Raw genomic sequence first — 23104 nt, 5'->3', positions numbered from 1 at the left:
TTCATTAGACCTTGTGCCATTTCCTTGGGATAGGGTTGTGTTACCTACTTATATTTTGTATAATTTCTAATTGAAGGTGGTATACCTTTTTCCTGGGCAAAGATAGTAAGCTCTATAGTACACTGAAAGCAAACATGTAGTACATAATGCAGTATGACAGTTGTAATAGGGGGTCTTTTTGAATTAAATAGATCACAGTGACGGCCAGAGATTTATTGCATGTAGTAGCTTTTTTTGGGAGAATTTTTAAGAATGACATGATTCTCCTATTATTTTGATACAGATTTATTTTCTTTGGTTTGCTTTTATTAGTAGAAACCTCCAAATTTGGGAGGGAATACTCTACTAGAATATACAATACCAAAGGATTCCTGCAATTTGCCTACCTCTTTAGGAACAGCAGAGAATGCATACTTCAGGGATATTTGCCTATGAAGGTTGTTTTTCACTGGTGCTTGCTTTAAGGAAAATTTTAATGTTAGCAGTGGCATGTGCTTTGGCTAAATGCCTTTTCTCCTTTTGTCAAACATCTGTATTTCATGGGGTGATAACAATATTCTAAAAAGTGCACTTAAGCAGTTTTCAGGGAAACATGAACACTAATCTTTTTTTTTTAAAATATTTGTGTATTTATTTTTTTTTATCTTTGGCTGTGTCGGGTCTTAGTTGTGGCACGCGGGATCTTCGTCGTGGCATACAGGATCTTTTGTTGCAGCACGCAGGCTCTTCCTTGCGGTGCATGGGCTTCTCTCTAGTTATGTATGGCGCATGGGCTCCAGAGCCTGTGGGCTCTGTAGTTTGTGGCACGCGGGCACTGAACACTAATCTTTATCTGAAATCATTGATTTAGTTATTCTGGTCTTTGTCAGTAGAACATAGAAGAATCTCTTTGTAGTTCTAAAGGGTGTATCTTTTCTTTTTTACTCTTGATTATTTCACATATTCATTTCAATTGGTGGCAGTTCACATCTATGTATTTCTTATGTCTTCAGTTATGTTACTTTATTTTCTCATTATTTGCTATTTTTACCTTTTTTTGCTCTCATATATTTAAGTTCCTAGTTTTTGAGGTAAGATTATTTCTTCAGGGTATGTATTCCAAAATGGAATCATTCTTTGGGTGTGGTTTTAAGGCAGCTGTGATGCATTGCTCTGTAGTTTTGGGGACATGGTAAACGCATTCACAGTATCCTGTCTACGTCCTGTTTCCTTAGTTCCTTGGCAATATTGGGGTGAAGTTTTTTAAAAAAAACTTATTGTGTTATTTGTGATATGCATGTAGTAATATATTTTATTTATTTTTAAATTTTATTGAAGGATAGTTGATTTATAATGTATTAATTTCTGCTGTATAGCAAAGTGATTCAGTTATACATTCTTTTTCGTATTCTTTTCCATTGTGGTTTATCACAGGATATTGAATATGCTTCCCTGTGCCATATAGTAGGACCTTGTTTATCCATTGTATATATAATAATTCGCATCTGCTAACCCCAAACTCCTACTCCATCCCTCCCCAACCCCCCTCCCTCTTGGCAACCACAAGTCAGTTTATATCTGTGAGTCTGTTTCTCTTTCATAGATATGTTCATGTGTGTTGTATTTTAGGTTCCGCATATAAGTGATATCATATTGTATTTGTCTTTCTCTTTCTGACTTACTTCACTTAGTATGATAGTCTCTAGGTTCGTCCGTGTTGCTGCAAATGGCATTATTTCATTCTTTTTAATGGCTGAGTAATATTCCAGTGTGTGTGTGTGTGTGTGTGTGTGTGTGTGTGTGTGTGTGTGTGTACACCACATCTTCTTTATTTCCATGTCTTGGCTGTAGTAAATAGTGCTGCTATGAACATAGGGGTGCACGTATTTTTTTGAATTATAGTTTTATCTGGGTATATTCCCAGGAATGGGATTGCTGGATCATATGGCAACTCTATTTTTAGTTTCTGAAGGAACTTACATACTTATTTCCATAGTGGCTGCACCAGTTTACATTCCCAGCAACAGTGTAGGAAGGTTCCCTTTTCTCCACACCCCCTCCAGCATTTGTTATTTGTAGACTTTTTAATGATGACTATTCTGACTGGTGTGAGGTGATACCTCATTGTAGTTTTGGTTTGCATTTCTCTAATAATGAGCAATGTTGAGCATCTTTCCATGTGCCTATGAGCCATCTGTATGTCTTCTTTGGAAAAATGTCTATTTAGGTCTTATGCCCACTTTTCAATTTTTTTTTTTTTTTTTTGGTTATTGAGTTGTATGAGCTGTTTTTATATTTTGGAAATTAAGCCCTTGTTGGTTGCATCATTTGCAAATATTTTCTCCCAGCCTGTAGGTTATCCATTTTGTTTATGGTTTCCTTTGTTGTGCAAAAACTTATAAGTTTGATTATATCCCATTTGTTAATTTTTGCTTTTATTTCTATTGCCTTTGGTGGACTGACCTAAGAAAACATTGGTACGGTTTATGGCAGAAAATGTTTTGCTTGTGTTTTCTTCTAGGAGTTTTGTGATGTTGTGTCTTATATTTAAGTCTTTAAGCCATTTTGAGTTTATTTTTGTGTATGGTATGAGGGTGTGTTCTAACTTCATTGATTTACATGCGGCTGTTCAACTTTCCAACACCACTCTTGCTAAAGAGACTGTCTTTTCTCCATTGTTATATTCTTGTCCCCTTTGTTGAAGATTAACTGACCATAGGTGTGTGAGTTTATTTCTGGCTCTCTATTCTGTTCCATTCGTCCATATATCTGTTTTTTGTTCCAATACCACACTGTTTTGATTACTGTAGCTTTGTAGTGTTGTCCAAAGTCCCGAGGGTTATGCCTCCTGCTTTGTTCTGTTTCCTCAGGGTTGCTTTGGCACTTCTGGGTCTTTTATGGTTCCATATAAATTTTAGGATTATTTGTTTTAGTTATGTGAAAAGTGTCATGGGTAGTTTGATAGGGATCAAACTAAGTCTGTAGATCACTTTGGGTAGTATGGCCATGTAATAGTATCTTTTAATATTAATTTATTCTTAATAGCAGTTTGAAAAACATTTTTCCATATTATGATTTTTTGCCCTGGGTAAATTTAATCTTTGATTGTTTTATCAGAATGAATTGGAGAATTGACTTGACATTTTATATAGCTAACTTCTTTCACTTTGTTTCATTGTGCAAATTTTTTTCCTAATGTTAAAAATATGTGTCCATTTTGATGCTTTGCTTTAGTAGAATATCAAAATAATTTATTCTAGAGTGTGTGAAACAAGAATATGAATTTATAAAGCCTTGTTGGTGAGAAATTTGCTTGTAAGAACTCTTCATTTCTGGTTATTAATTTTCTAAAGTAGATGTTTAGATAGCATTCTGACTTGTATCCTTTGAAAAATTGCCCTGATGAGATTTATAAATGCTGTAACATTTCATGGTAAACCTCATGCCCTTTTAAATGTAATTTTCACTCCAAATTGGAAACAAAGTTTTTCAAGGAAATCATAAAGCTATTTAAAAAGCAGGGAAGAAATTAAATACAATTAATTTCAGTTTTAAACTTTGGTCACATTTTAGCATTTTCGTGTCTCTTACTAGCCTGTAAGCTTTTGACTGTAGTTAGTTCTCCGTAAGTCCATTTTATTTCAGCTTTGGGAACAGGTAGCTGAGTCTTTAGGCATTTATTTCTGTTTTAGATAGACATAATGGATTCTAGGGTTAGATTATCAAGGAGTAGACTTTCTTCAGAGCCTCTGACTGATTGATTGAATTCCAGGAAAATCTAATGTCATTTGGAGACCACTTTCATTTCTCCCTGGGTAGAGTTTTTAACTCTATGGTAGAATTCAGAGGATCTAAGAACTTGGGTAAAATAGCTAATTGACTGTTGAACTATATTAGAAAATAAAAATGATAGGAAAAAAAAGAAACGCCTACATGCTTTCTTTTAAGATCTTTGTGTATCTTCTTACAGATCTTTTTAATGTGACATGTATACTTGTGAGTATATTATATATATGCACACATATGTAGATGTAGATACACATATAGAAATATATATACATGTACATGTGCATGTACATGTATATTTAGATGTACTTTTTTAAAAACAAAAATGAGATTATGCTCTATAAGTAACTTTTTTTGGTTCAGGTTTATTGAGGTATAATTTACCTAAAGTAAAATTCACCTTTTTTAGTATACAGTTCTGTTAGTTTTGACAAGCACAAAGAGATGTAATCTGCACTACAGACATGATACAGAACAGTTATGTCATCCCCCCAGAATCTCCCTGTGCCCCTTTCGTAGTTATCCTCTTCCCTTGTAATAATTTATTTCTTTTTCATTCCTTTTACAAAATATCATATAAATGGCATCGTACAGTATGTAGTTTCTAGTCTGGCTTTTTTCATTTAGCATAGTTTTTCCTTTAAGATTTTTAGTTTTAGGTATGTTTCAAGAATCTTTTATCGAATGGATGAAAATATTCATGTCTTTTTTTCTAGGAATTTCATTTGTTCAATTTTGAAATTTTAAGCCTTTAGTCAGTCTGGCACTTACTTTAGTATAAAGTGTGAGACAGATACTTCCATATTTAAAAAATTAGCTACTTTGGCAATATTTATGAAGATTGAGTTACTAATACTCTTACTAAATTGATTTCCTCACAGGTAACACAAGTAGCAAGACAGCCGGGACCCCCAACCCCTTCCCCTTACTCAGCACATGAAATAAACAAGGGGCATCCAAATCTAGCGGCAACGCCCCCGGGACATGCATCGTCCCCTGGACTCTCTCAAGTAAGAAAAACCTTTTTTTTCCTAAAAGAAATTTCCATGTCAGAGCTGAATTTCTATTTTTCTTTTTTTAAAAAAATTATTTATTTATTTAGTTATTATTTATTTTTGGTTGCATTGGGTCTTTGTTGCTGTGCCTGGGCTTTCTCTAGTTGTGGCGAGCGGGGGCTACTCTTAATTGCGGTGCGCAGGCTTCTCATTGCGGTGGCTTCTCTTGCTGTGGAGCATGGGCTCTAGGTGCGCGGGCTTCAGTAGTTGTGGCTCACGGGCTCTAGAGTACAGGCTCAGTAGTTGTGGTACATGGGCTTAGTTGCTGCGCGGCATGTGGGATCTTTCCGGACCAGGGCTGGAACCCGTGTCCCCTGCATTGGCAGGCAGGTTCTTAACCACTGTGCCACCAGGGAAGCCTGAATTTCTATTTTTCTAAAGCAAACTTTTAAGCAAACATACAACATTACTTGAAGAGTAATTTCTATTTTCTCTTATACATTTTTTTAGACACACCTCCCATGATAGTGACTACTAACAGTTTTACACATTTCATTTATGGAGTAATTCAAAATAAACTGTCAGTGATATTTAGTTTTCCTTTTTGTTGTTTTAGAAATTAGAGTATGACTCTATAAAGTTCATTAAAAATCTCGTAAAGCACTTGTTTGCCTTTCAATGTGTAATCCGTTAGTCTCCCTTTTCACTTTTTGGTGGAGTGTTGGTGGTTATTTTCTACTTTCGTAAAAGATATGGCTGTCTTTCCCTCTTAGTATTGATAATTTTACAGGGCTTTTTTGTTTGTTTGGTTTTATAAATAGATTATTGGAATTTGTTAGGCTTAAAATTTTGTTGAACTGTTAAAGAATAGTGAACTCCTTAGTTTATTTCCAAGTAACAGGCACAGGAGACACAAACTGTTTTAAGATGTCGCTGTGGGTCCCCTGCATTTTAAGCCATTTCCCAAGAAATCTTTCAGCTTGTACCAACTCACCATTACATGCTTATTTGGTCTTCCTTGTGGTTAAGAGTGGGGTAGAGTTAAGAAGTCTCTTACTGGAATGTAGAGAGAGTCAAGCCAATAACCTTGAACCAAGCTGTTTTGAGATTGTCAGTATTTACATGTAAGAAACATTCCTTTTAATAATAAAAATTAATATTATAACATTATTTTCAATTGGGCTTTTATATTTTAGGCCTTTAAGAGCTTGAATAATAAGAGGAAGAATTACTGAAAATAATGCTAAAAGCTGGTGGTTATAAGTGTTGATTAATGATAGTTCAAACTATAGAATGTTTGGAGAAGGAATGTACAACTTGCCAAAGCATGATTGAAATAGCGCTATTCAGGAATATGTAAATTAATTTGGGCTTAGTACTATACTTAAACTCGGTCTAAATCATTCTTGTTTAACTTTGAGTTTTAAAAGTAAAATATGTCAAAATGAATTCTTAATTGTTTAGGATGAGTTTCTAGTGTTGGTTTTCATGGCACTGAACAGAACCACCCACGCTATTAATCAGGTATGTTGGTCTGAGTCTCAGGAGCAAAGAAAAACTGTAGTAAGTTGAATAGGGAAAGTTTAATATAAAGGATTATTAAATATAATAAGGGATTGGAGTACAGAGGGATTGGCTAGTAAGAAAGAGAACTCTAAATGATATAAAAATTACAAATATAAGGAGTAGCTGCTTCTCCTGGGGCCAAGATGGAGTCCCCATGGAAGAGCCTTCTTCTCCACCCTGTTACCAGAGAGTGTGTGGCTGTGGCATAACCTTATAGTAGAGAAGTCATTGTAGTGTCATACCAGTAGAACGTGCTAGAAATCCTTCTTCTGGAATTTGCTGGAAATTCATCTTACGGAGTGTTGAGGAAAGCTGGCTTTTCTAGCACCGGTTCCTTTAGCAAAGAGCTGCTGCAGTGCACAATGGCTACAGGCTCCTTACAGCATCTCTGCCACAGGCACTTCAGATAACCTTGAATCTGCTGGATCACAGGTCCCATGTGGTAGAGCAGCTTGTGTTGCAGCCTAAACTTACTGCAGAGCCTCCTTTTGTTCTTTCCCTCAATCAAAATTAGAAACCTCCCAGATGACTTTGTAGGTAGGTCGAGGTGTATCACACTCATATGTAATGTATGTCCTCTCCAAAATCTAAAAAAGCCCTGTCCAACCTTGTGCCTCTATTTCATGCTACTGTTAGGAGACTGCTCCCCCCACCTTGGGCTGAGATCTGGCATGATGTGGTTCTCTGAATGGTAGAGAAGTTGCTGTGGTGCCACATCAGTGGAACTTACTAGAAATCCACCCTCTGGAACTTTCCAGAATTCTGCCTTCTAAGGTGCTGAGGGAAAACTCTTCACAGGGCTGTTTTTTCTAGGAGGCACTCTGCTGCAGAATGGCTTCAGAGGGTACCAGGGGTAGCTGTTAGTCACTGGGTACTGCTGGCTGCTGCACATTGCAGCAGAATCCTGACACTGAAGAAGCTGCGCCCTGTAGAGCCGCTGGGCACTGGGGAAGTCAGGTTCTGGAGAAGCTGTGTGTTCTGCAGGAGCCTGCTGTGCATGCCCACAGGAACCAGGAAGCAAAACCCTTTCCTCCTGCAATATCTTTACAGTGCCCTCTACTGACAAGCTTTACATTGTGCCAGATCCATTTTCACTGTACTGGCAGACAAGTTGAATTTTGAGCTGAAAGGCAAGCAGTCGATAACTGGCACACAAGGGGAATAGCTTAGTTTTCCATTTCAGATTTTTACTGTTTCCAGTTGTGATTTGACCCTAGCAGTTGGCCCAAAGCCCTTAAGTGTTCTGAAAGACGGTGCTGCTTGCAAATGCATAGTTTGCATTTAAGAAAGGATGATCTAGCAGTGCTCTCAGTTGTCAAGCCCACAAATGCCTTTCTGTATGCCATTTGATTCGTTTCTTTTAGAAGTCAGAGTACATGAATTCCAGGGAGAAGGGTCACCAAATATTTTCTTGCTTCCCTTCGTGGTCTGTTTTGTTGTCATCTTCCTAATCTGATGGATGAACCCAGTAACTCATATCTGATTTATTACCCCCCCTTTTATCCCCTGCCTTTCAGAGACAGCCTTATATGGATTCATTTGTCTCCCAACAATATCTTAACATCTGTTTACAGAGTGAGGAAGTTTTTCTAAATTGGCATACCTGGAAAAATGGGGAGTTCTGTAGGAAACTCAGTCTCCTTAGATTTATATATATTTTTAAATTAATTAATTAATTAATTTTTGGCTGCGTTGGGTCTTTGTTGCTGCGCGTGGGCTTTCTCTAGTTGCGTCGAGCGGGGGCTACTCTTCGTTCAGGTGCGCAGGCTTCTCATTGTGGTGGCTTCTCTTGTTGCGGAGCACGGCCTCTGGGTGCATGGGCTTTGGTAGTTGTGGCACGCGGGCTCAGTAGTTGTGGCTCATGGGCTCTAGAGCGCAGGCTCAGTAGCTGTGGCGCACAGACTTGCTCCGCGGCATGTGGGATCTTCCTGGGCCAGGGCTTGAACCCGTGCCCCCTGCGTTGGCAGGCAGATTCTTAACCACTGCGCCACCAGGGAAGTCCCTCCTTAGGTTTAATAGTTGACATGTTTGTAGATCATTATGGAAAGTAGAACCTTCAAAATAGAGGGAAAAGAATTATAGGCTTGGAGTCAAAACAGACTCCAGGTTCTGGGACTTGGTCTGTCACTTTCTGGTTATATGATGTTGGGTAAATTATTTGATATCTCTAGAACTTGGTTTCTTCTTCTGCTATATAGGAGAGAATTAGAATTGTACCACTCTTTCAGAGGATTGTTATGAAGACTATATAAAATTCTGCCTCAGAACAGGACATGCTAATGCTTTCAATAAGTGACATTTGTTATTTTCGTGCCTACTTGGTTCTCTTCAGGATATTGTGTGTGTGTGTGTGTGTGTGTGTGTGTGTGTGTGTGTGTGTGTGTCTAATTTGCTTACCTGTCTGGTATTAGTGTGAAATTTAGAAGCTCTCTCCAGGAGTTTGAGATGTCTTCCAGGTCTTTGCTTATCCCTTCCAGGATAAAAGTAGAGGCCAGGCTTGGTCATTTTCTGTTGGAAATAGTGTGGTTTATTCTTACACACAGAACTATTAGATTCAAATCAACTGCAGAAAAGATTAAAGAAACTTCTTTAACCACATGTCCTTTTTTTAAAAAAAATACTTATTTATTTATGTTTTGGCTGCGTTGGGTCCTCGTTGCTGCGTGCCAGCTTTCTCTGTTTGCGGCGAGCGGGGCTACTCTTCCTTGCGGTGCGCGTGCTCCTCATTGCTGTGGCTTCTCTTGTTGCAGAGCACGGGCTCTAGGCATGCGGGCTTTAGTAGTTGTGACACTCGGGCTCAGTGGTTGTGGCTTGTGGGCTTTAGAGCACAGGCCCAGTAGTTGTGGCGCGCGGGCTTAGTTGCTCCACGGCCTGTGGGATCTTCTCGAACCAGGGCTTGAACCCATGTCCCCTGCATTGGCAGGCGGATTCTTAACCACTGTGCCACCAGGCAAGTCCCATGAAAACATTATGAATTCTATATTTTATACTTAAAATTAGGCAAACTTTGCATTGTTTCATTTTATGTCTTTTAAAAAATACCGCAAGTTTGTTACTTGAATTATCTTAAATTACTTAAGCAAAACAAAAGTGTTTCATGCTTGTTGCTTGATTGTTGGTACACATTTGTTTTAACTCAGTTAATTTTCTCATAATGGAGCTAAATTACAAACTAAGGAGTCCAAACTGGCACTGATTATCAGGTTCAGTGCCTAGTCCTTTTCATTTTTCTCTCGGTATCCCTGTCTAAACTCTTAAGCTATGTTCACAGTAATCATTGAGAAGACATGCTCAGAATAATGCCAAAGAAGTGGAGTGGTACATGTTTTCCACCCACTGTTCTTGTTCATTTGGTTCCTCTCTTTTTCTGAGAGATCAACTTGGTCATGTTAAGTAGTGGACTGAGATGGTGATGGTGTGTGATCCACTGGTTAGATTCTTTATTGTCTCTGGAAATGCTAAGCAAAGGACTTCTTCACTGAGGAGTAGTTATTGATCATGGCACTTATTTTAACATTATTATTTTCATTATTACAAAAGAATATGATTAAACAACTCATGGTCCCTACAATCATTTTACTTTATCCAACTTCCAGACTTCGTTTTCCTTTCAGAGGTCTTGTTTTACTAAGGAAAAATACTCACTATTGCCTCACAGTTGTTGATTGATGGATTGTTTCAGACTTTGCAAACTGCTTTATCTTTCTTATTAAGTTAAACAGTGATTTTATTTACTGCAAGCAAGTTTTTATACTTTTTTTGATTTTTAAAATGTCTTTCATGAAGAAAATAAATTCTGAGTTTGGCAACTCTGACGGTCAGTGTTGCTAACCAGGATAAGTAGAGGAGGCTTTGAAAATGTTTTTCACATTTCATTGTTGAAATAGATGAATGTTGACATTCCTTAAAAAAAAGAAAGCAAAGCAAAATTTATTGTTTTTTATACTTGCCTTCTCCCCCATGGAACATATTATGGCTGTCTAAAGCAGTCTTTGAAGTGACTGGTGTTTGGAAGCTGCATTCATGGCACATAAAGATTTGATGTAGCCTCCAGAAACTGCAGTACTGACTGCATTTAGTTGGTCCTGTTGCCAAATCTTCTGTTTTGTTTTCTTCAGTTGATAATATATGTACGTACTTAAAAATTTATACCTATTGAAAATTTCATCAGTATATAGTGTCATTAAGCAGTTTACAAATTAACATGCCTTTACAAGTGTCATTAGTATAAAAATAAGGCTTATAAAAATTTAAATCATTTATATCTGTGGTTTCATCTAATATATGCTAAATAATTGTGGTAAGCTCTTTTCTCTCATTGTTGAGATTTATCTTAATGTGGTCATATTTGATAGAGAATTTTAGCTCTTTTGTCTTTTTCTTTATTAACAAAAACAGTTGCAACCATATTTATAAAGTAGGACTCCACCAGATGTTTTCCGAATTTCATCTTTTATGCAGTCTTATAGCTTACCATGAAATATGCCTAAAGGCATATTTGTTTGATTATGCTTCTCTTTGCATTGCATGTAACTAGAAAAAAATTCCCAGTGATTTTCTTTCAAGATATTTGTGGTTAGTTTTTAAGTTTTGTTGTAAGAATGATAGTTAAATGCAACTATTATTCAGACTTTCCGTACCCTAAAACACCAAGTTTCAGATTCTGTTTGGGAAATCTATAAGACTAGAACCTATATTTTGAAATCTTTAAGTGTGAAGGGTGAAAGTTTTAAAAATGAATTCTACATTAATTCAACACCGTTTTAAAAACCAAAGATGGGACTTCCCTGGTGGCACAGTGGTTAAGAATCCGCCTGCCAGTGCAGGGGCACGGGTTTGATCCCTGGTCCGGGAAGATCCCACATGTCGTGAAGCAGCTAAGCCCATATGCCACAACTAATGAACCTGTGCTATAGAGCCTGTGGGCCACAACTACTGAGCCCGAGTGCCACAACTACTGAAGCCTGCACACCTAGAGCCCATGCTCTGCCACAAGAGAAGCCACCGCAGTGAGAAGCCCATGCACTGCAACGAAGAGTTGCACCCGCTCGCCGCAACTAGAGAAAGCCCATGTGCAGCAACGAAGACCCAATGCAGCCAAAAATTAATTAATTAATAAGTTAATTAAAAAAAGAAAAAGAATTTTCTAAGAACCAATCTGTAAGAACTGAGTGCTTTCACAAGCATTTTTTTCATTGTCTTTGGTGTAAGCTCAGTTTTTTGTTGATGATGTTGTTTATTTCCATCTCAGTTCTGTCAGGGGGAAAAAGGTTTAGGATTTTATCTGTTTCACGTTTAAGGAGTTATTTCCTCTGGACACGTCCTGGGAGGCGCTTCTTGATTTCTCTAGCTACCACTCATCTGTTATAATAGGTAGTGCAAAACCTCTTCCAGAGTTTCCCTTGCAGGTTTACCTCTTTACTTCACTTACTTCCCATAGTTTTAGAAGAGAAACTCATTTCAGCTCCACCAGTCTGTTTTTTACCTAGCTGTGACATAATTTTTCAGATTTTTATGGTTTTGAAAATTGCAGCCTCAGTTCACCTACAGAAATTAGCATGTGCCAGTAAATCAGGGGATGGGAAATAGAACAGAGAATTAGGAATTGGAGTGGTTTGACTATTCAATTCAGAGTGCTTGTGATTTTTCCTGCAAAAATTTATACTCCAGTTGTCTTAGTTAGCTCAGGCTACCAAAACAAAATACCGTAGGCTGAGTGGCTTAAACAACAGACATTTCTCACATTTTTGGATGCTAGGAAGTCCAAGATCAGGTGCTGGCTGACTGATTTGGTTCCTGGTGAGAACTTCCTTCTTGGATTGTAGAAGGCTGCCTTGCCTCCTTACTATGTCCCCATATGGCGGGGGGTGGGGGGGGCGGGTGGGGGGGGGAGAGAGAGAGAGAGAGAGACAAGCAAGCTCTCTGGTGTCTCTTACAAAGGCACTAATTCCATCATGAGGGCCCCACCCCCATGACCTCATCTAAATGTAATTGTCTCCTGAAGTCCCCATCTCCAAATACCATCACATTGTGGGGTTAGGGCTCCAGTTTATGAATTTTTTGCAGGGGGCGAGGGAGGCACCTCCATCCATAGCACCATTTATGTGATTCAGAGAGCTATGGGGGAAGTGGGCAGATAGGACTACTGGGAGAAAGGTCAGCAGAGGGGATAAGTACCATAGACATGTAGAATAGTGTCCTGAGCTTAATCAGACATATAGGTAAATGTTCTTATCCAGATTAATTGAGGGGGTGGATTCAATTTGCATGGACGTGGGAGAAGGGACAGGATGAGCTTAATACAGGCTTATTTGTTTTTATCAGTGATCAAATGAGAAAGTTTACTTGAAGTATAAGAAAGCTAGCATCTTTGGGACTTCCCTGGCGGTCCAACGGTTAGGACTACACACTTTCACTGTTGAGGGCTGGGGTTCAATCCCTGGTCAGGGAACTAAGATCCCACAAACCTCACAGCATGCCTCTCCCCCCTCCCCCCCAAAAAAGAAAGCTAGCATCTTTATAGAACTAAGAGTCTTGAATTTCAGTGACTCCATACTCAGTGAAAAGCAGACAACACACACATCATGTATAATAGCCTTGTGGTAGGTCATCTTAAATTCTGTCAAAGAAGAGTTAAGGAGTTAAGAGTTAAGTTAAGGAGAGTTAAGAGTTAAGGAGGTTTAAAACAAGTAGAATTGATTAACTATAAACAAGGAAGATTATAGATTGATTGTTAAGAAAATAAAGTGTTCTAATTTACTTACCAAACTAACAAACTTTTTCCTTAATACATATATTAATTTACTGTCCTTTTTTCCTCAAATTTCCAGTGATGCTGATAATTAAGTAACAGGAAGAGCTTGATCTGATTGTAAAGTTTTCATTGGTTGATGAACCCTCATTTTTTTCCTCTCTGAAGAATGATAAACTCTCAGGCTACCTGAATTCTCTCACTCTTGTATGGTATCTTTACTGTCTGCGAAGTGTTTTGTTCCATAGGTACCTAAGTAGGTGATATGTAGAAGAAAGAATTTATGTTGCCAATATTTTGTTGTATTTCACTGGCAACGTAAATCTCCTTTTCAGTTTCCTGTCAGTGATACTCCATTTTCAGGTACTACTCTATATTACTCAAGACTGTTTATTACTTCAAATTTTATTACTCCTCATCACCATTAAAATTGGGCATCTTCTTTTACAGTTTAGCTCCAAAATTTTGACCTGTTTAGTATAGTTGACAACATGACAGCCTAATTAGCTTAGCAGTACAGCTGTTAAAGTATTGTCAGGAAAAAAAAGAAACGGCACTATTTCAAATAGAGGGGCTCTAATACATGAATTTTGTTGAACTAGCTGATTGATTCTCAAAGGGACACTGAAGTAATCCAGAGATTAATAACTACAGGAAGCAGCTAACGTCCCTGGAGCTGAGGGAATGAAAAAGGAGACATGGTGGTGTTGTGAGAACCTAGGAGCTTAGAGGAAGTGTCCTTTAGGGCAGCGGTCCCCAACCTTTTTGGCACTAGGGACCAGTTTCGTGGAAGACAGTTGTTCTATGGACCCGTGTGTGTTGGGGGGGGGGTGAGGGGGATGGTTCAGGTGGTAATGCAAGCGATGGAGAGTGGCAGATGAAGCTTCCCTTGCTCGCAGCTCACCTCCTGCTGTGTGGCCCGGTTCCTAAGAAGCAGCGGACCGGTACCAGTCTGCAGCCCGGGTGTTGGGGACCCCTGTTTTAGGGGATTGTTGGTCAAACTTGTCAGAAGGGAGTTTTACTGCAGCTTGGCCGTCAGAAACTCAGTAGGTGAGAGAGCAAGGTGAAGCTAGTACTTTGAATATCAGGTGTGCACACCTGTCTGCTGCTGGATCTCTAAATGGCTTTCAGAGACTAGAGATCTGAATGGAGTTGGTGTCTGGAGCCATACTGACAGGAGGTGAAAGCACCCTTCTACTTACAGGGTGGATTAGAGCTGAAAGACAATAGGTAAGTAATGGGCACAAATAATGGTAAAAGGTTATATAGTTACCTTAATAATAAAGGATAAGCTAGGACCGTAAATCCCATGAATTTAAAAGGAAAAGTAAATGTGGTAAAACAACATTGTTGGTAACTGTAATAATAATGACATTAAATTCCTCTATTAAATAGTCACTCAGTTTGTCAGAAACTGAAATCTAGATATATGCATTTAAACATGACAGAGATTAAAAACAAAAGCAGGGAAACATTAAAAGGAAAATGCTAATAAAAAGAAAGCAGGTATAAGCAGCCTTTAGAAGTCAACATAGAATGCAAGGCAAAAAACCATATGGGAGAGAGAGAATTCCTACAATATAGAATTTTAATTTCTAGAAGATGTAACTTTACAAATTCTTATATACTTAATAATTGGTTCAGAATATGTATAAAGCAAATGTAAACGTTGAAATTGACAAATTCATTATCAGTGTGCGAGATTGACATCTCAGAAAAATGGACAGATTAGTTAGTAACCATATACTAGATCATGGGCTGGCAGACTGTGACCCAAGGGCCAAATCTGACCCCTCTCATGTTTTTGGTAAGTTTTACTAGAATACATCCATACTAATTTATTTATGAAATTCTGCTTTTGTGCTACAATTGACAAGTTGAATAGTTGCTACAGAGTTTATGCCCTACAAAGTCTAAGATATTTTCTGTCTGGACCCTTACAGAATAAATTTGCCGCCCCCTGATGTAGATTAGCAAACTAGAAAGACCAGATAGTAAATATTTTGGGGCCAGATGATCTTTTGCTGCTGCTGCTTCTTTTTTAACCCTTTAAATATGTAAAACCCTTTCTTAGGTGCTAAGGGCCATTCTTTGCCAGCCCCTGATACAGATAAATGACACAGATAGTAAACTTGTTTTTATATAAATATATATTAGCACAAGAATGTATATATATTTCAAATATATGTATGAAAGAGAAATTTTGTACTCAATCAACCAAGATAAAAATAATTGAGGATATCAGTGATTTGAACATCATAATTATCAAACTTTAAAAAAAATAGAGAAGGTGTTTTACCAATTCAAATTAGAGAAACTATTACAAAGGCTGTGAATAATTTGCATGAAATAATAATTAATAAATCTGTTTTAATTTAATTTTTTCTCATTCAATTAAGACTATGCTTTTTTTTCAGCTACTCAAGGAGTATTTATAAAATTTAATCATGTTAGGCTACAGAGAAAAATGTTACATTCCAATCATATTTATATTTTTTTCTAAATATACTTCTACAGAATTTAGAGCTTAACAACAAAAGAAAGACAAAATCTAAATTATGTTTAAGTTGACACTCTACAGAATATAATTGCTGTTTTTAAAAAAGCTTGTCAGATTTATAATTTATTTTAGTTGAACATAATTATTCATAATGTTTTTCATAATCTTAAACATAATGTTGGAGTAAAAATAATAACAAAATCAGTTTATTTGGAAATTTAAAAAACCATTGACAGAGATAAAATAGAAAACATTATCTTTAGAAATGAATGACAAACAGCACTTCGTATCAGAATTTGTGCGATGTGCATAAAGTGTTACTTAGAGGAAAATGTGTAGACTTAAAGGCATATATTAGAAGATAGGAAAAGTTGAAAATAACTGGTGATCTCAATGGAAGAGTGTACCGATGAAAAATTAATCAATCTAAGAAAGAAACGGAAAATTTTATTTGAACCAAAATTCAGGATTACAACCCGGGAACAGCATCTCAGAAGGCTCTGAGAACTGTTCCACCTGTTAGAAGTCAAGGGACAGTTAATGTTTTTTTTTTTCTGCGGTACGCGGGCCTAATATGTTTTTTGAGACAAAGGGCTGGCTGTACATCAAATGCCCTATTACTGACAGTTAAAATAATCCAGAACCTCATCGTGGTGGGTCATGTGACCCCTTACAAGATCAAGAAGGAATGCTGTCTCTTAAGGTGTTGTCTTGTTGATGCTAAGAGAATGTTGCTCTTTATGGCTGATGGGAAAGGTTTGGTGATGCAGATACACAATGCACAGTGAGGGGAGAGAGGAGGCCAAAGGGCAGAGAAGATCTTTGGTTTAAATTTCTCGTCTTGCCATAAAAATACGACTTTTTATTTCACAGCTGTTATGTTGTAATTTAAGGATTGTAGGTTTTATTTTCAGATGTATATGTAGTGTACCTCGTTCTGATGTTGTTGACTGTAAACAGTAGCTATAAATTGCCACATTGCTTTATCTGTTTTAATACCAGGGATCAAGAGCTTTTATATAGTAGTAACTAACTCTCCTTATAGTATTTCTAGTTTTGAATGGCCAACTTGTGTCTGCTGTCATTCAGAATATGCTCCTTTTGATAACAGCAAACTTGATGATGGTGTCAGGAAATTTGTGTGTGTGTGTGTGTGTGTGTGTGTGTGTGTGTGTGTGTGTGTCTGTCTGTGTCTGTTAAACATTTGCATGTCATTAGTGATTAGTGATGTTGAGTATCTTTTCATGTGCTTATTGGCAATTTATATGTATTCTTTGGAGAAAATGTCTGAATCCTTTGCCCATTTTTTTTTTAATTTATTTTGTTTTTGGCTGCATTGGGTCTTCATTGCTGCGCACAGGCTTTCTCTAGTTGTGGCGAGCGGGGGCTTCTCTTGTTGTGGAGCACGGGCTCTAGGCGCGCAGGCTTCAACAGTTGTGGCACACGGGCTTAGTTGCTCCATGGCATGTGGGATCTTCCTGGACCAGGGCTCGAACCTGTGTCCCCTGCATTGGCAGGCGGATTCTTAACCACTGCGCCACCAGGGAAGCCCCACTCATTTTTTAATTGGATTTTTTTTTTTTTGCTGTTGAGTGGTAGGAATTCTTTATACATTCTGGATCTCAATTCCCTATCAGATAAATGATTTGCAAATATTTTCTCTCATCAGTTGCCTTTTCACTCTGTTGATAGTGTCCTTTGCACAAATGTTTTTAATTTTGATGAAGTCTAATTTATGTTTTTTCTCTTGTCCTTGTCTTTGATGACATATTCAAGAAACCATTGCCAAATCAGCAGTTACTTCTTTACACTAAATGCAGTGTAGACTATTGCATTTCTTCTTAGCTTTTAAAATTTTACACACATGGAGATTTTCAGGAAATGGTAGCATGTTTAGAGAAAAATGTATTGAGTTATCAGGAGGACAGGCGTGTTTGGAAGGAACGATGGAAATACTTACTAGTAGGTGACGAACAGCTGCCAATAATAACCCCACTGGAGTGAGAAAAATCACTGGAAGTCCAGCTGCCATGTTCAAAAAGACACTGAAAAATTCCAAGGGCTGTTAAGGGTTCAAAGAATGTATCAAGGTTCACTTTGGGAGTTAGAGAAGTTGAATACAAAAGTGGTGACTCAGAAGCCAGCTGGCTTATTTACATAACCATTTGGCAACCTTTAAGAAGGGAGGGAAGTAGCAAAAGGACAGACAGCTGGCCAACAGGCAAAGAAATAAGTATCAAGGACCTGGAAGGCATTATTCTACTATCTTCTCCTCGATTTTGAGTGATTGTCTCTTAACTTCAGCAGCAATGAAATTAGGAAGTATAAAACCAAAGGAGGAAAAACACTGTTGAAGTGCATATTAGAAAAGGGGACTATAAAACTTTGTATAATTCATAGAGAAGATGAAAGCTGTCAGAAAGCTGGATGCATACAAAAGGCATCCTTCACCAAATCTTTGTGTTCTGCTTAGTTTGAATTACTCCAAAAAACCTTAAGGAATATAGGTTTCTTGAAGAATGACCATCCCTAGAGGGTCTTTGAAGAAGACAGTCTCGCACTAGAAGCTATTGCTGTAACAAGCTCTAAAAGTAGATCTAATGCTGTAGGAATCAGATGGACAGATTCTCCTAAAAAATATCAACTCTTGAGTAGATAAGGGACAGTGAGTGTATGAGGATCTTGACTGTTGGAAACATTTAGAAATAATTTTAACTAAAAGCTGTCCTTCCTAATATAACTTGAATTATAACAGTGTGAACTAGTATTTATTGTGTACTCCTATTATCAGATTATGTATTTGAGGATAATATCTTGATGGTAGATTACCTTATAGGTTAGAGTTTTCAGGGCATTTCTCAGTTACTCACTGTACCTATTTTATCATTACAGTAACCCTGTAGATAGATATGATTATCTGCATTTTGTAGATTGGGAACGTTGAGTGTGAAAAGTGAAATGATTTGCTTCATATACTACAGGTAGCAGTGTTGCAGGAAGGGGGGACCCCTTCCAGGGCCCCAGCGTGGGCTCTTGTCTAACGTTCGGAAATGAACTGTCCGAGGAGGCACATGTGCTGACAAAGCAAGAGACTTTATTGGAAAGGGGCGCCTGGGCGGAGAGCAGCAGGGTAAGGGAACCCAGGAGGACTGCTCTGCCACGTGGCTCACAGTCTCAGGTTTTATGGTAATGGGGTTAGTTTCCATGTTGTCTCTGGCCAGTTATCTTGCTTGGCCCATAGTGCGACTCAGGGTCCTTCCTGGTGCTGTGCGCATCTCTCAGCCAAGATAGATTCCAGTGAGAAGGATTCTGGGAGGTTGGTTGTCTGCTCCCTCTTTTGCCCCCTCCTGAATTCTCCCAGTTAGTTTTCAGCTGCAGCACCATGTTCTTTATCAGGACCTCCTTTATGAGACAGCTCAGGCAGGTGGGCCTGGCCAAGGCAGGTGGTTTCCATCAGCAGTTCCCTAACAGCACAGTTTGTAAAGGATTGAGTCTAGATCTCCAGGTCCCAACTCTTGACATTCTTCCTAGCTTTCTCATAATTCATCATAGTACTTTATTTCAGGTTCGTTTTAGACAAAATAGGCTTTAATAATTTTGGGAATACAGCCACCACTTATAACATTGTTTTTATGAAATAGTATGATGTGACTTTTTAAAAACATTCAACATGAAACATCTTTGGGGGAACATAAATTTGCAAAATTGGGCTTTATAAAAATTCAGCCACACAGTATTTAAACTTCTGGTTCTTAAATGTTGAGACACATGTCTAAATCTGAAATTAAAGAATTAGTGGGAGAGGGACTTCCCTGGTGGCGCAGTGGTTAAGAATCCGCCTGCTGCTGCAGGGGACACAGGTTCAAGCCCTGGTCCGGGAAGATCCCACGTGCCGTGGAGCAACTAAGCCCGTGAGCCACAACTACTGAGCCTGCATTCCAGAGCCCGTGAGCCACAACTACTAAAGCCCACGCACCTAGAGCCTGTGCTCCGCAGCAAAGAGAAGCCACCACAGTGAGAAGCGCTGCAACGAAGAGTAGCCCCCACTCGCCACAACTAGAGAAAGCCGGCATGCAGCAATGAAGAGCCAATGCAGCCAAAAAAAAAAAAACAAAACCAAAAAGGGGAGGAGGAGGTGGTCATAACGGGAGCAGCAGAACCTAGAGTGAAGATTATGCCCAGTGTGACAAATGAGGGGAATGGGAACTCTAGCTGAGGATGTTTTAGATGAGAAGTACAAGAAGAAACTGTCAGGAAACCAGAGAGTAAGTAAACGTGAGGCTAATGGGGGGAGGAAAGTTGGAGAAATGATAGTGGTAGTTAGCAGTAGAAGGTACAGGAGATGTGATGAGTAGCAGATATTGACTTTGGAAGCAGAGAACCAGCAGTGCACAGAGTATAGAATACCTTTGGTACCTGGGAATTCAGTGAACCAGGCACTGAATTCTCCTTTAGGCAGGTCAGTACTTTTAGCCCAGTAGCCTTGGGAGAACTGGTACTAGGGTTGGGGAGAGAACTGGCTTTTATTATGCTGTGTAGGGAAGAGCTGAACTTTGAATAGTATAGTTACTATTGTGGGAACACAAGTAGCATGTTAGATCTAGGTATATTGTGAAAGCCATCCTATTATATGAGCCCCTCGTTGTCCTGTGAAAGGCAAAAACCATAGCGTTTAAATGTCGAACTAAGTGTAAAGAATAGAAGTGGTGGTAAACTTAGTACAGTATTTTTCTGTACTAAGATAACGTCACTGCTTAGAAATGGAAAAGAGATCAGTGGCTCTCAATCCTCACTGCCACTAGAATCTTCTGATGCCTGAGTCCCATTCTCCAGAGGTTCTCTAATTGCTTGGGATGAGGCCTAGGTAATTCTGATGTTGAGAACAGAGCTGTGGAACAGGGAACCCACTGCCTAAGTGAGACTTCCTAGGTCTTCTTTGCTGGAAGTGCTTTTCAGTGAAAGGAGCAGAAAGCATCCCCATTTTTTAGACCACATACAAACATAATGATTTTCTTAACTTAGGGGAAGTGGCTCTGGTGATTGAGAAGCCATTTCTATCTAGTACCTACAGGGAACTGTTAACTTTTTACAGATAATATACTTTACATTACAGTCTGTACTCAAATAGTTTTTACTGTATTGATAATATATACCAGTTAATTTTGAGGATTGAATCAAATTCTCTCCTGACAGGTGCGGTATAATTGACCATTCTAATATAAGCAGAGTATGAGCAGGTGCTTTTGGCTTCAATAGATCAAATCTTTCTGGATTTAAAGCTGCAGTACAGTGTTTTTCAAATTTTTTAAGACAGTAAGAATTTATTCTCCCATGTACAGTGCCTGAATGTAAGAAACTTCCTAAATCTTTGGGATGGAAATGGCTCTAAATGAAATTTTCTAAAAGTGTAACTTTGTGGCTGTTTGCAGTGCTTTATTTGGGTAAACAGAAGTTTTTGTCTGGCTGGTGCTCTTAACTGTTTTGTATACTTCAGTAGAGGTTTATTTTACTGGTACAAGCGTAACTAAACAAGAGCCAAATACTCCATTGTTACATCCTTCGAGAGCTTGTTCTAAGGAAGGCTTATATTGAGGAGGGGTCTGTGAATCTTTTCTCAATGGTACTGTTATCATGAATTAAATAATTAAGATTCAATTCCGAAGCCAGAAAAAGTCTTTTGTGGATATTGTGGCAGGGATTTAGATTTTTAAAAACCAGTTCAGTACTCTATTGATATAGAATTTATTGCCTTTTCTGGCAGGTGATCTCATTTTCTGGTCTGAATTTTATCATAATGTAATCCACAAATAAACTTTTGTTTTTAAGAAAAAGTTTATTTGGTTGCGCTGGGTATTAGTTGCAGCAGGTGGGCTCTTTAGTTGTGGCTCGCAGGCTCCTTAGTTGTGACATGTGAACTCTTAGTTGCGGCATGCATGTGACTCTAGTTCCCTGACCAGGGATCGAACTCAGGCCTCCTGCATTGGGAGCGTGGAGTCTGAACCATTGCGCCACCAGGGAAGTCCCCACAAATAAGCTTTTTTATAGAGTCATGGTGGTGGTTAGGTACAAAGAAATACTGTCCCTGGTATTTAAAGAAATGTAATGTGAGATGTTAAGGTTCATTTTTGTATTAAATATTTCATTTTACAGAGTATGATGTGAAATCAGTTTACTTGTCAAAATTGTCTCATTTTAAAATTCTGTTTATTATGGTAAATATTTCTAGAGTTGGATTGAAGAAAGAGTGGCCTGACAAGTACGGCTATTGAGATGGGTGATGAGTGACATTAAAGTGCACTCCAGCTCTTAATAGGGTAGTGCTCATTAAATATCTGTTTTTGAGGTAACAAAGAGTAAGAGTAATTGGGTGGTCCTAATGCAGAATAAAACACATATTATGACTTAATGAATGGTTGAGTTGCCTAAAACATTCTTTTAAAAAAGTCCAAAGCCATAATTATGTAAGAGCAGTATTTGTGTTAGATAACATTTAAAATACAGCCCTTTTAATTTTCTAGCAGCCATGTTTCTGGGGCTGAAAAGAGATTCCTTTCAGAAATGAATAATGTCTCTTTGGGAGTACATCTTGAAGAGGCCTTGAGAACAGCCCAGCAACTGAACTGTGATAAAGTACCAAAAAATATTTTCTATTCATCTACCTTAAAACAGAGATTGATCATATAGTCTTCACTTTTTTTTTTTGAGGAAGAGTTCCACTCCCACATCCAAAATATAAGCCGTGGAAAAGAATTCTTAGTTTGCTAGAGTACAAAGGCTGCATTATCGAAAGTGAAGTTTCTTTTTAAAAAGAGAGACCTGGCTGTGAATCCCAGTTCTACCAGTTATTAATTATGAGATCTTGGTAAGTTAAACCTCCTTCCAAGTGGAATTTTGCCATCTAAGTGGAAATAACAATACCTACATCACAGGATGGTATGAGGATTAAATCAAAAAACAGATGCAAAGGCCCTGGCACATGCTGGATGCTTAATAAATGTCCATTGCTTTTCCTGTGCTACAGTAGCTTTGCAATATCTACCTTTTTTTAAAAAAAATTTATTTGTTTTTGTCTGTGTTGGATCTTTGTTGCTGCACGCAGGCTTCCTCTAGTTGCGGTGAGTGGGGGCTACTGTTTGTTGCGGTGCGCGGCCTTCTCATTGTGGTGGCTTCTCTTGTTGCGGAGCACAGGCTCTAGGCATGCGGGCTTTAGTAGTTGTGGCACGCGGCCTCAGTAGTTGTGGTGTGCAGGCTCAGTAGTTGTGGCGCACGGGCTTAGTTGCTCTGCGGCATGTGGGATCTTCCCGGACCAGGGCTTGAACCTGTGTCCCCTGCCTTGCCAGGCGGATTCTTAACCACTGTGCCACCAGGGAAGTCCTAACATTTTTTTTTTTTTTAAGTTGGGAATTAATTTTAGGTAATGAATTCTTATCTACCCTGGCATTGTATTTCAGTATCATACGTTTCTGGGACTTCTTCTAAAATCTTTCATACCAGTTTACAGCTGTATTCATCATTACTGAAATCCCG

General features: G+C 38.4%; 1 protein-coding gene across 9 annotated transcripts in view; it reads left to right on the top strand.

Annotated features, from left to right (window-relative positions):
• The window catches only part of EIF4G3 (eukaryotic translation initiation factor 4 gamma 3), a 367346-nt gene that overhangs the window by 120510 nt on the left and 223732 nt on the right, over positions 1-23104 (top strand). For all 9 annotated transcript variants that reach the window (XM_079928402.1, XM_079928400.1, XM_079928399.1 and 6 more), the window contains one exon: positions 4647-4775. Coding sequence is in view for 7 of the 9 variants with exons in the window: in XM_079928400.1 (XP_079784526.1) it covers positions 4647-4775 (129 nt within the window). In the remaining 2 variants the exon portion in view is untranslated. The remainder of the gene's footprint in view (positions 1-4646; positions 4776-23104) is intronic.

Source organism: Stenella coeruleoalba (assembly GCF_951394435.1).
Source record: "Stenella coeruleoalba genome assembly, chromosome: 1".
NCBI lineage: Eukaryota > Metazoa > Chordata > Mammalia > Artiodactyla > Delphinidae > Stenella > Stenella coeruleoalba.
The sequence above is the reverse complement of the archived record's forward strand: the minus strand, read 5'-3'. Positions and strand labels throughout refer to the sequence as shown.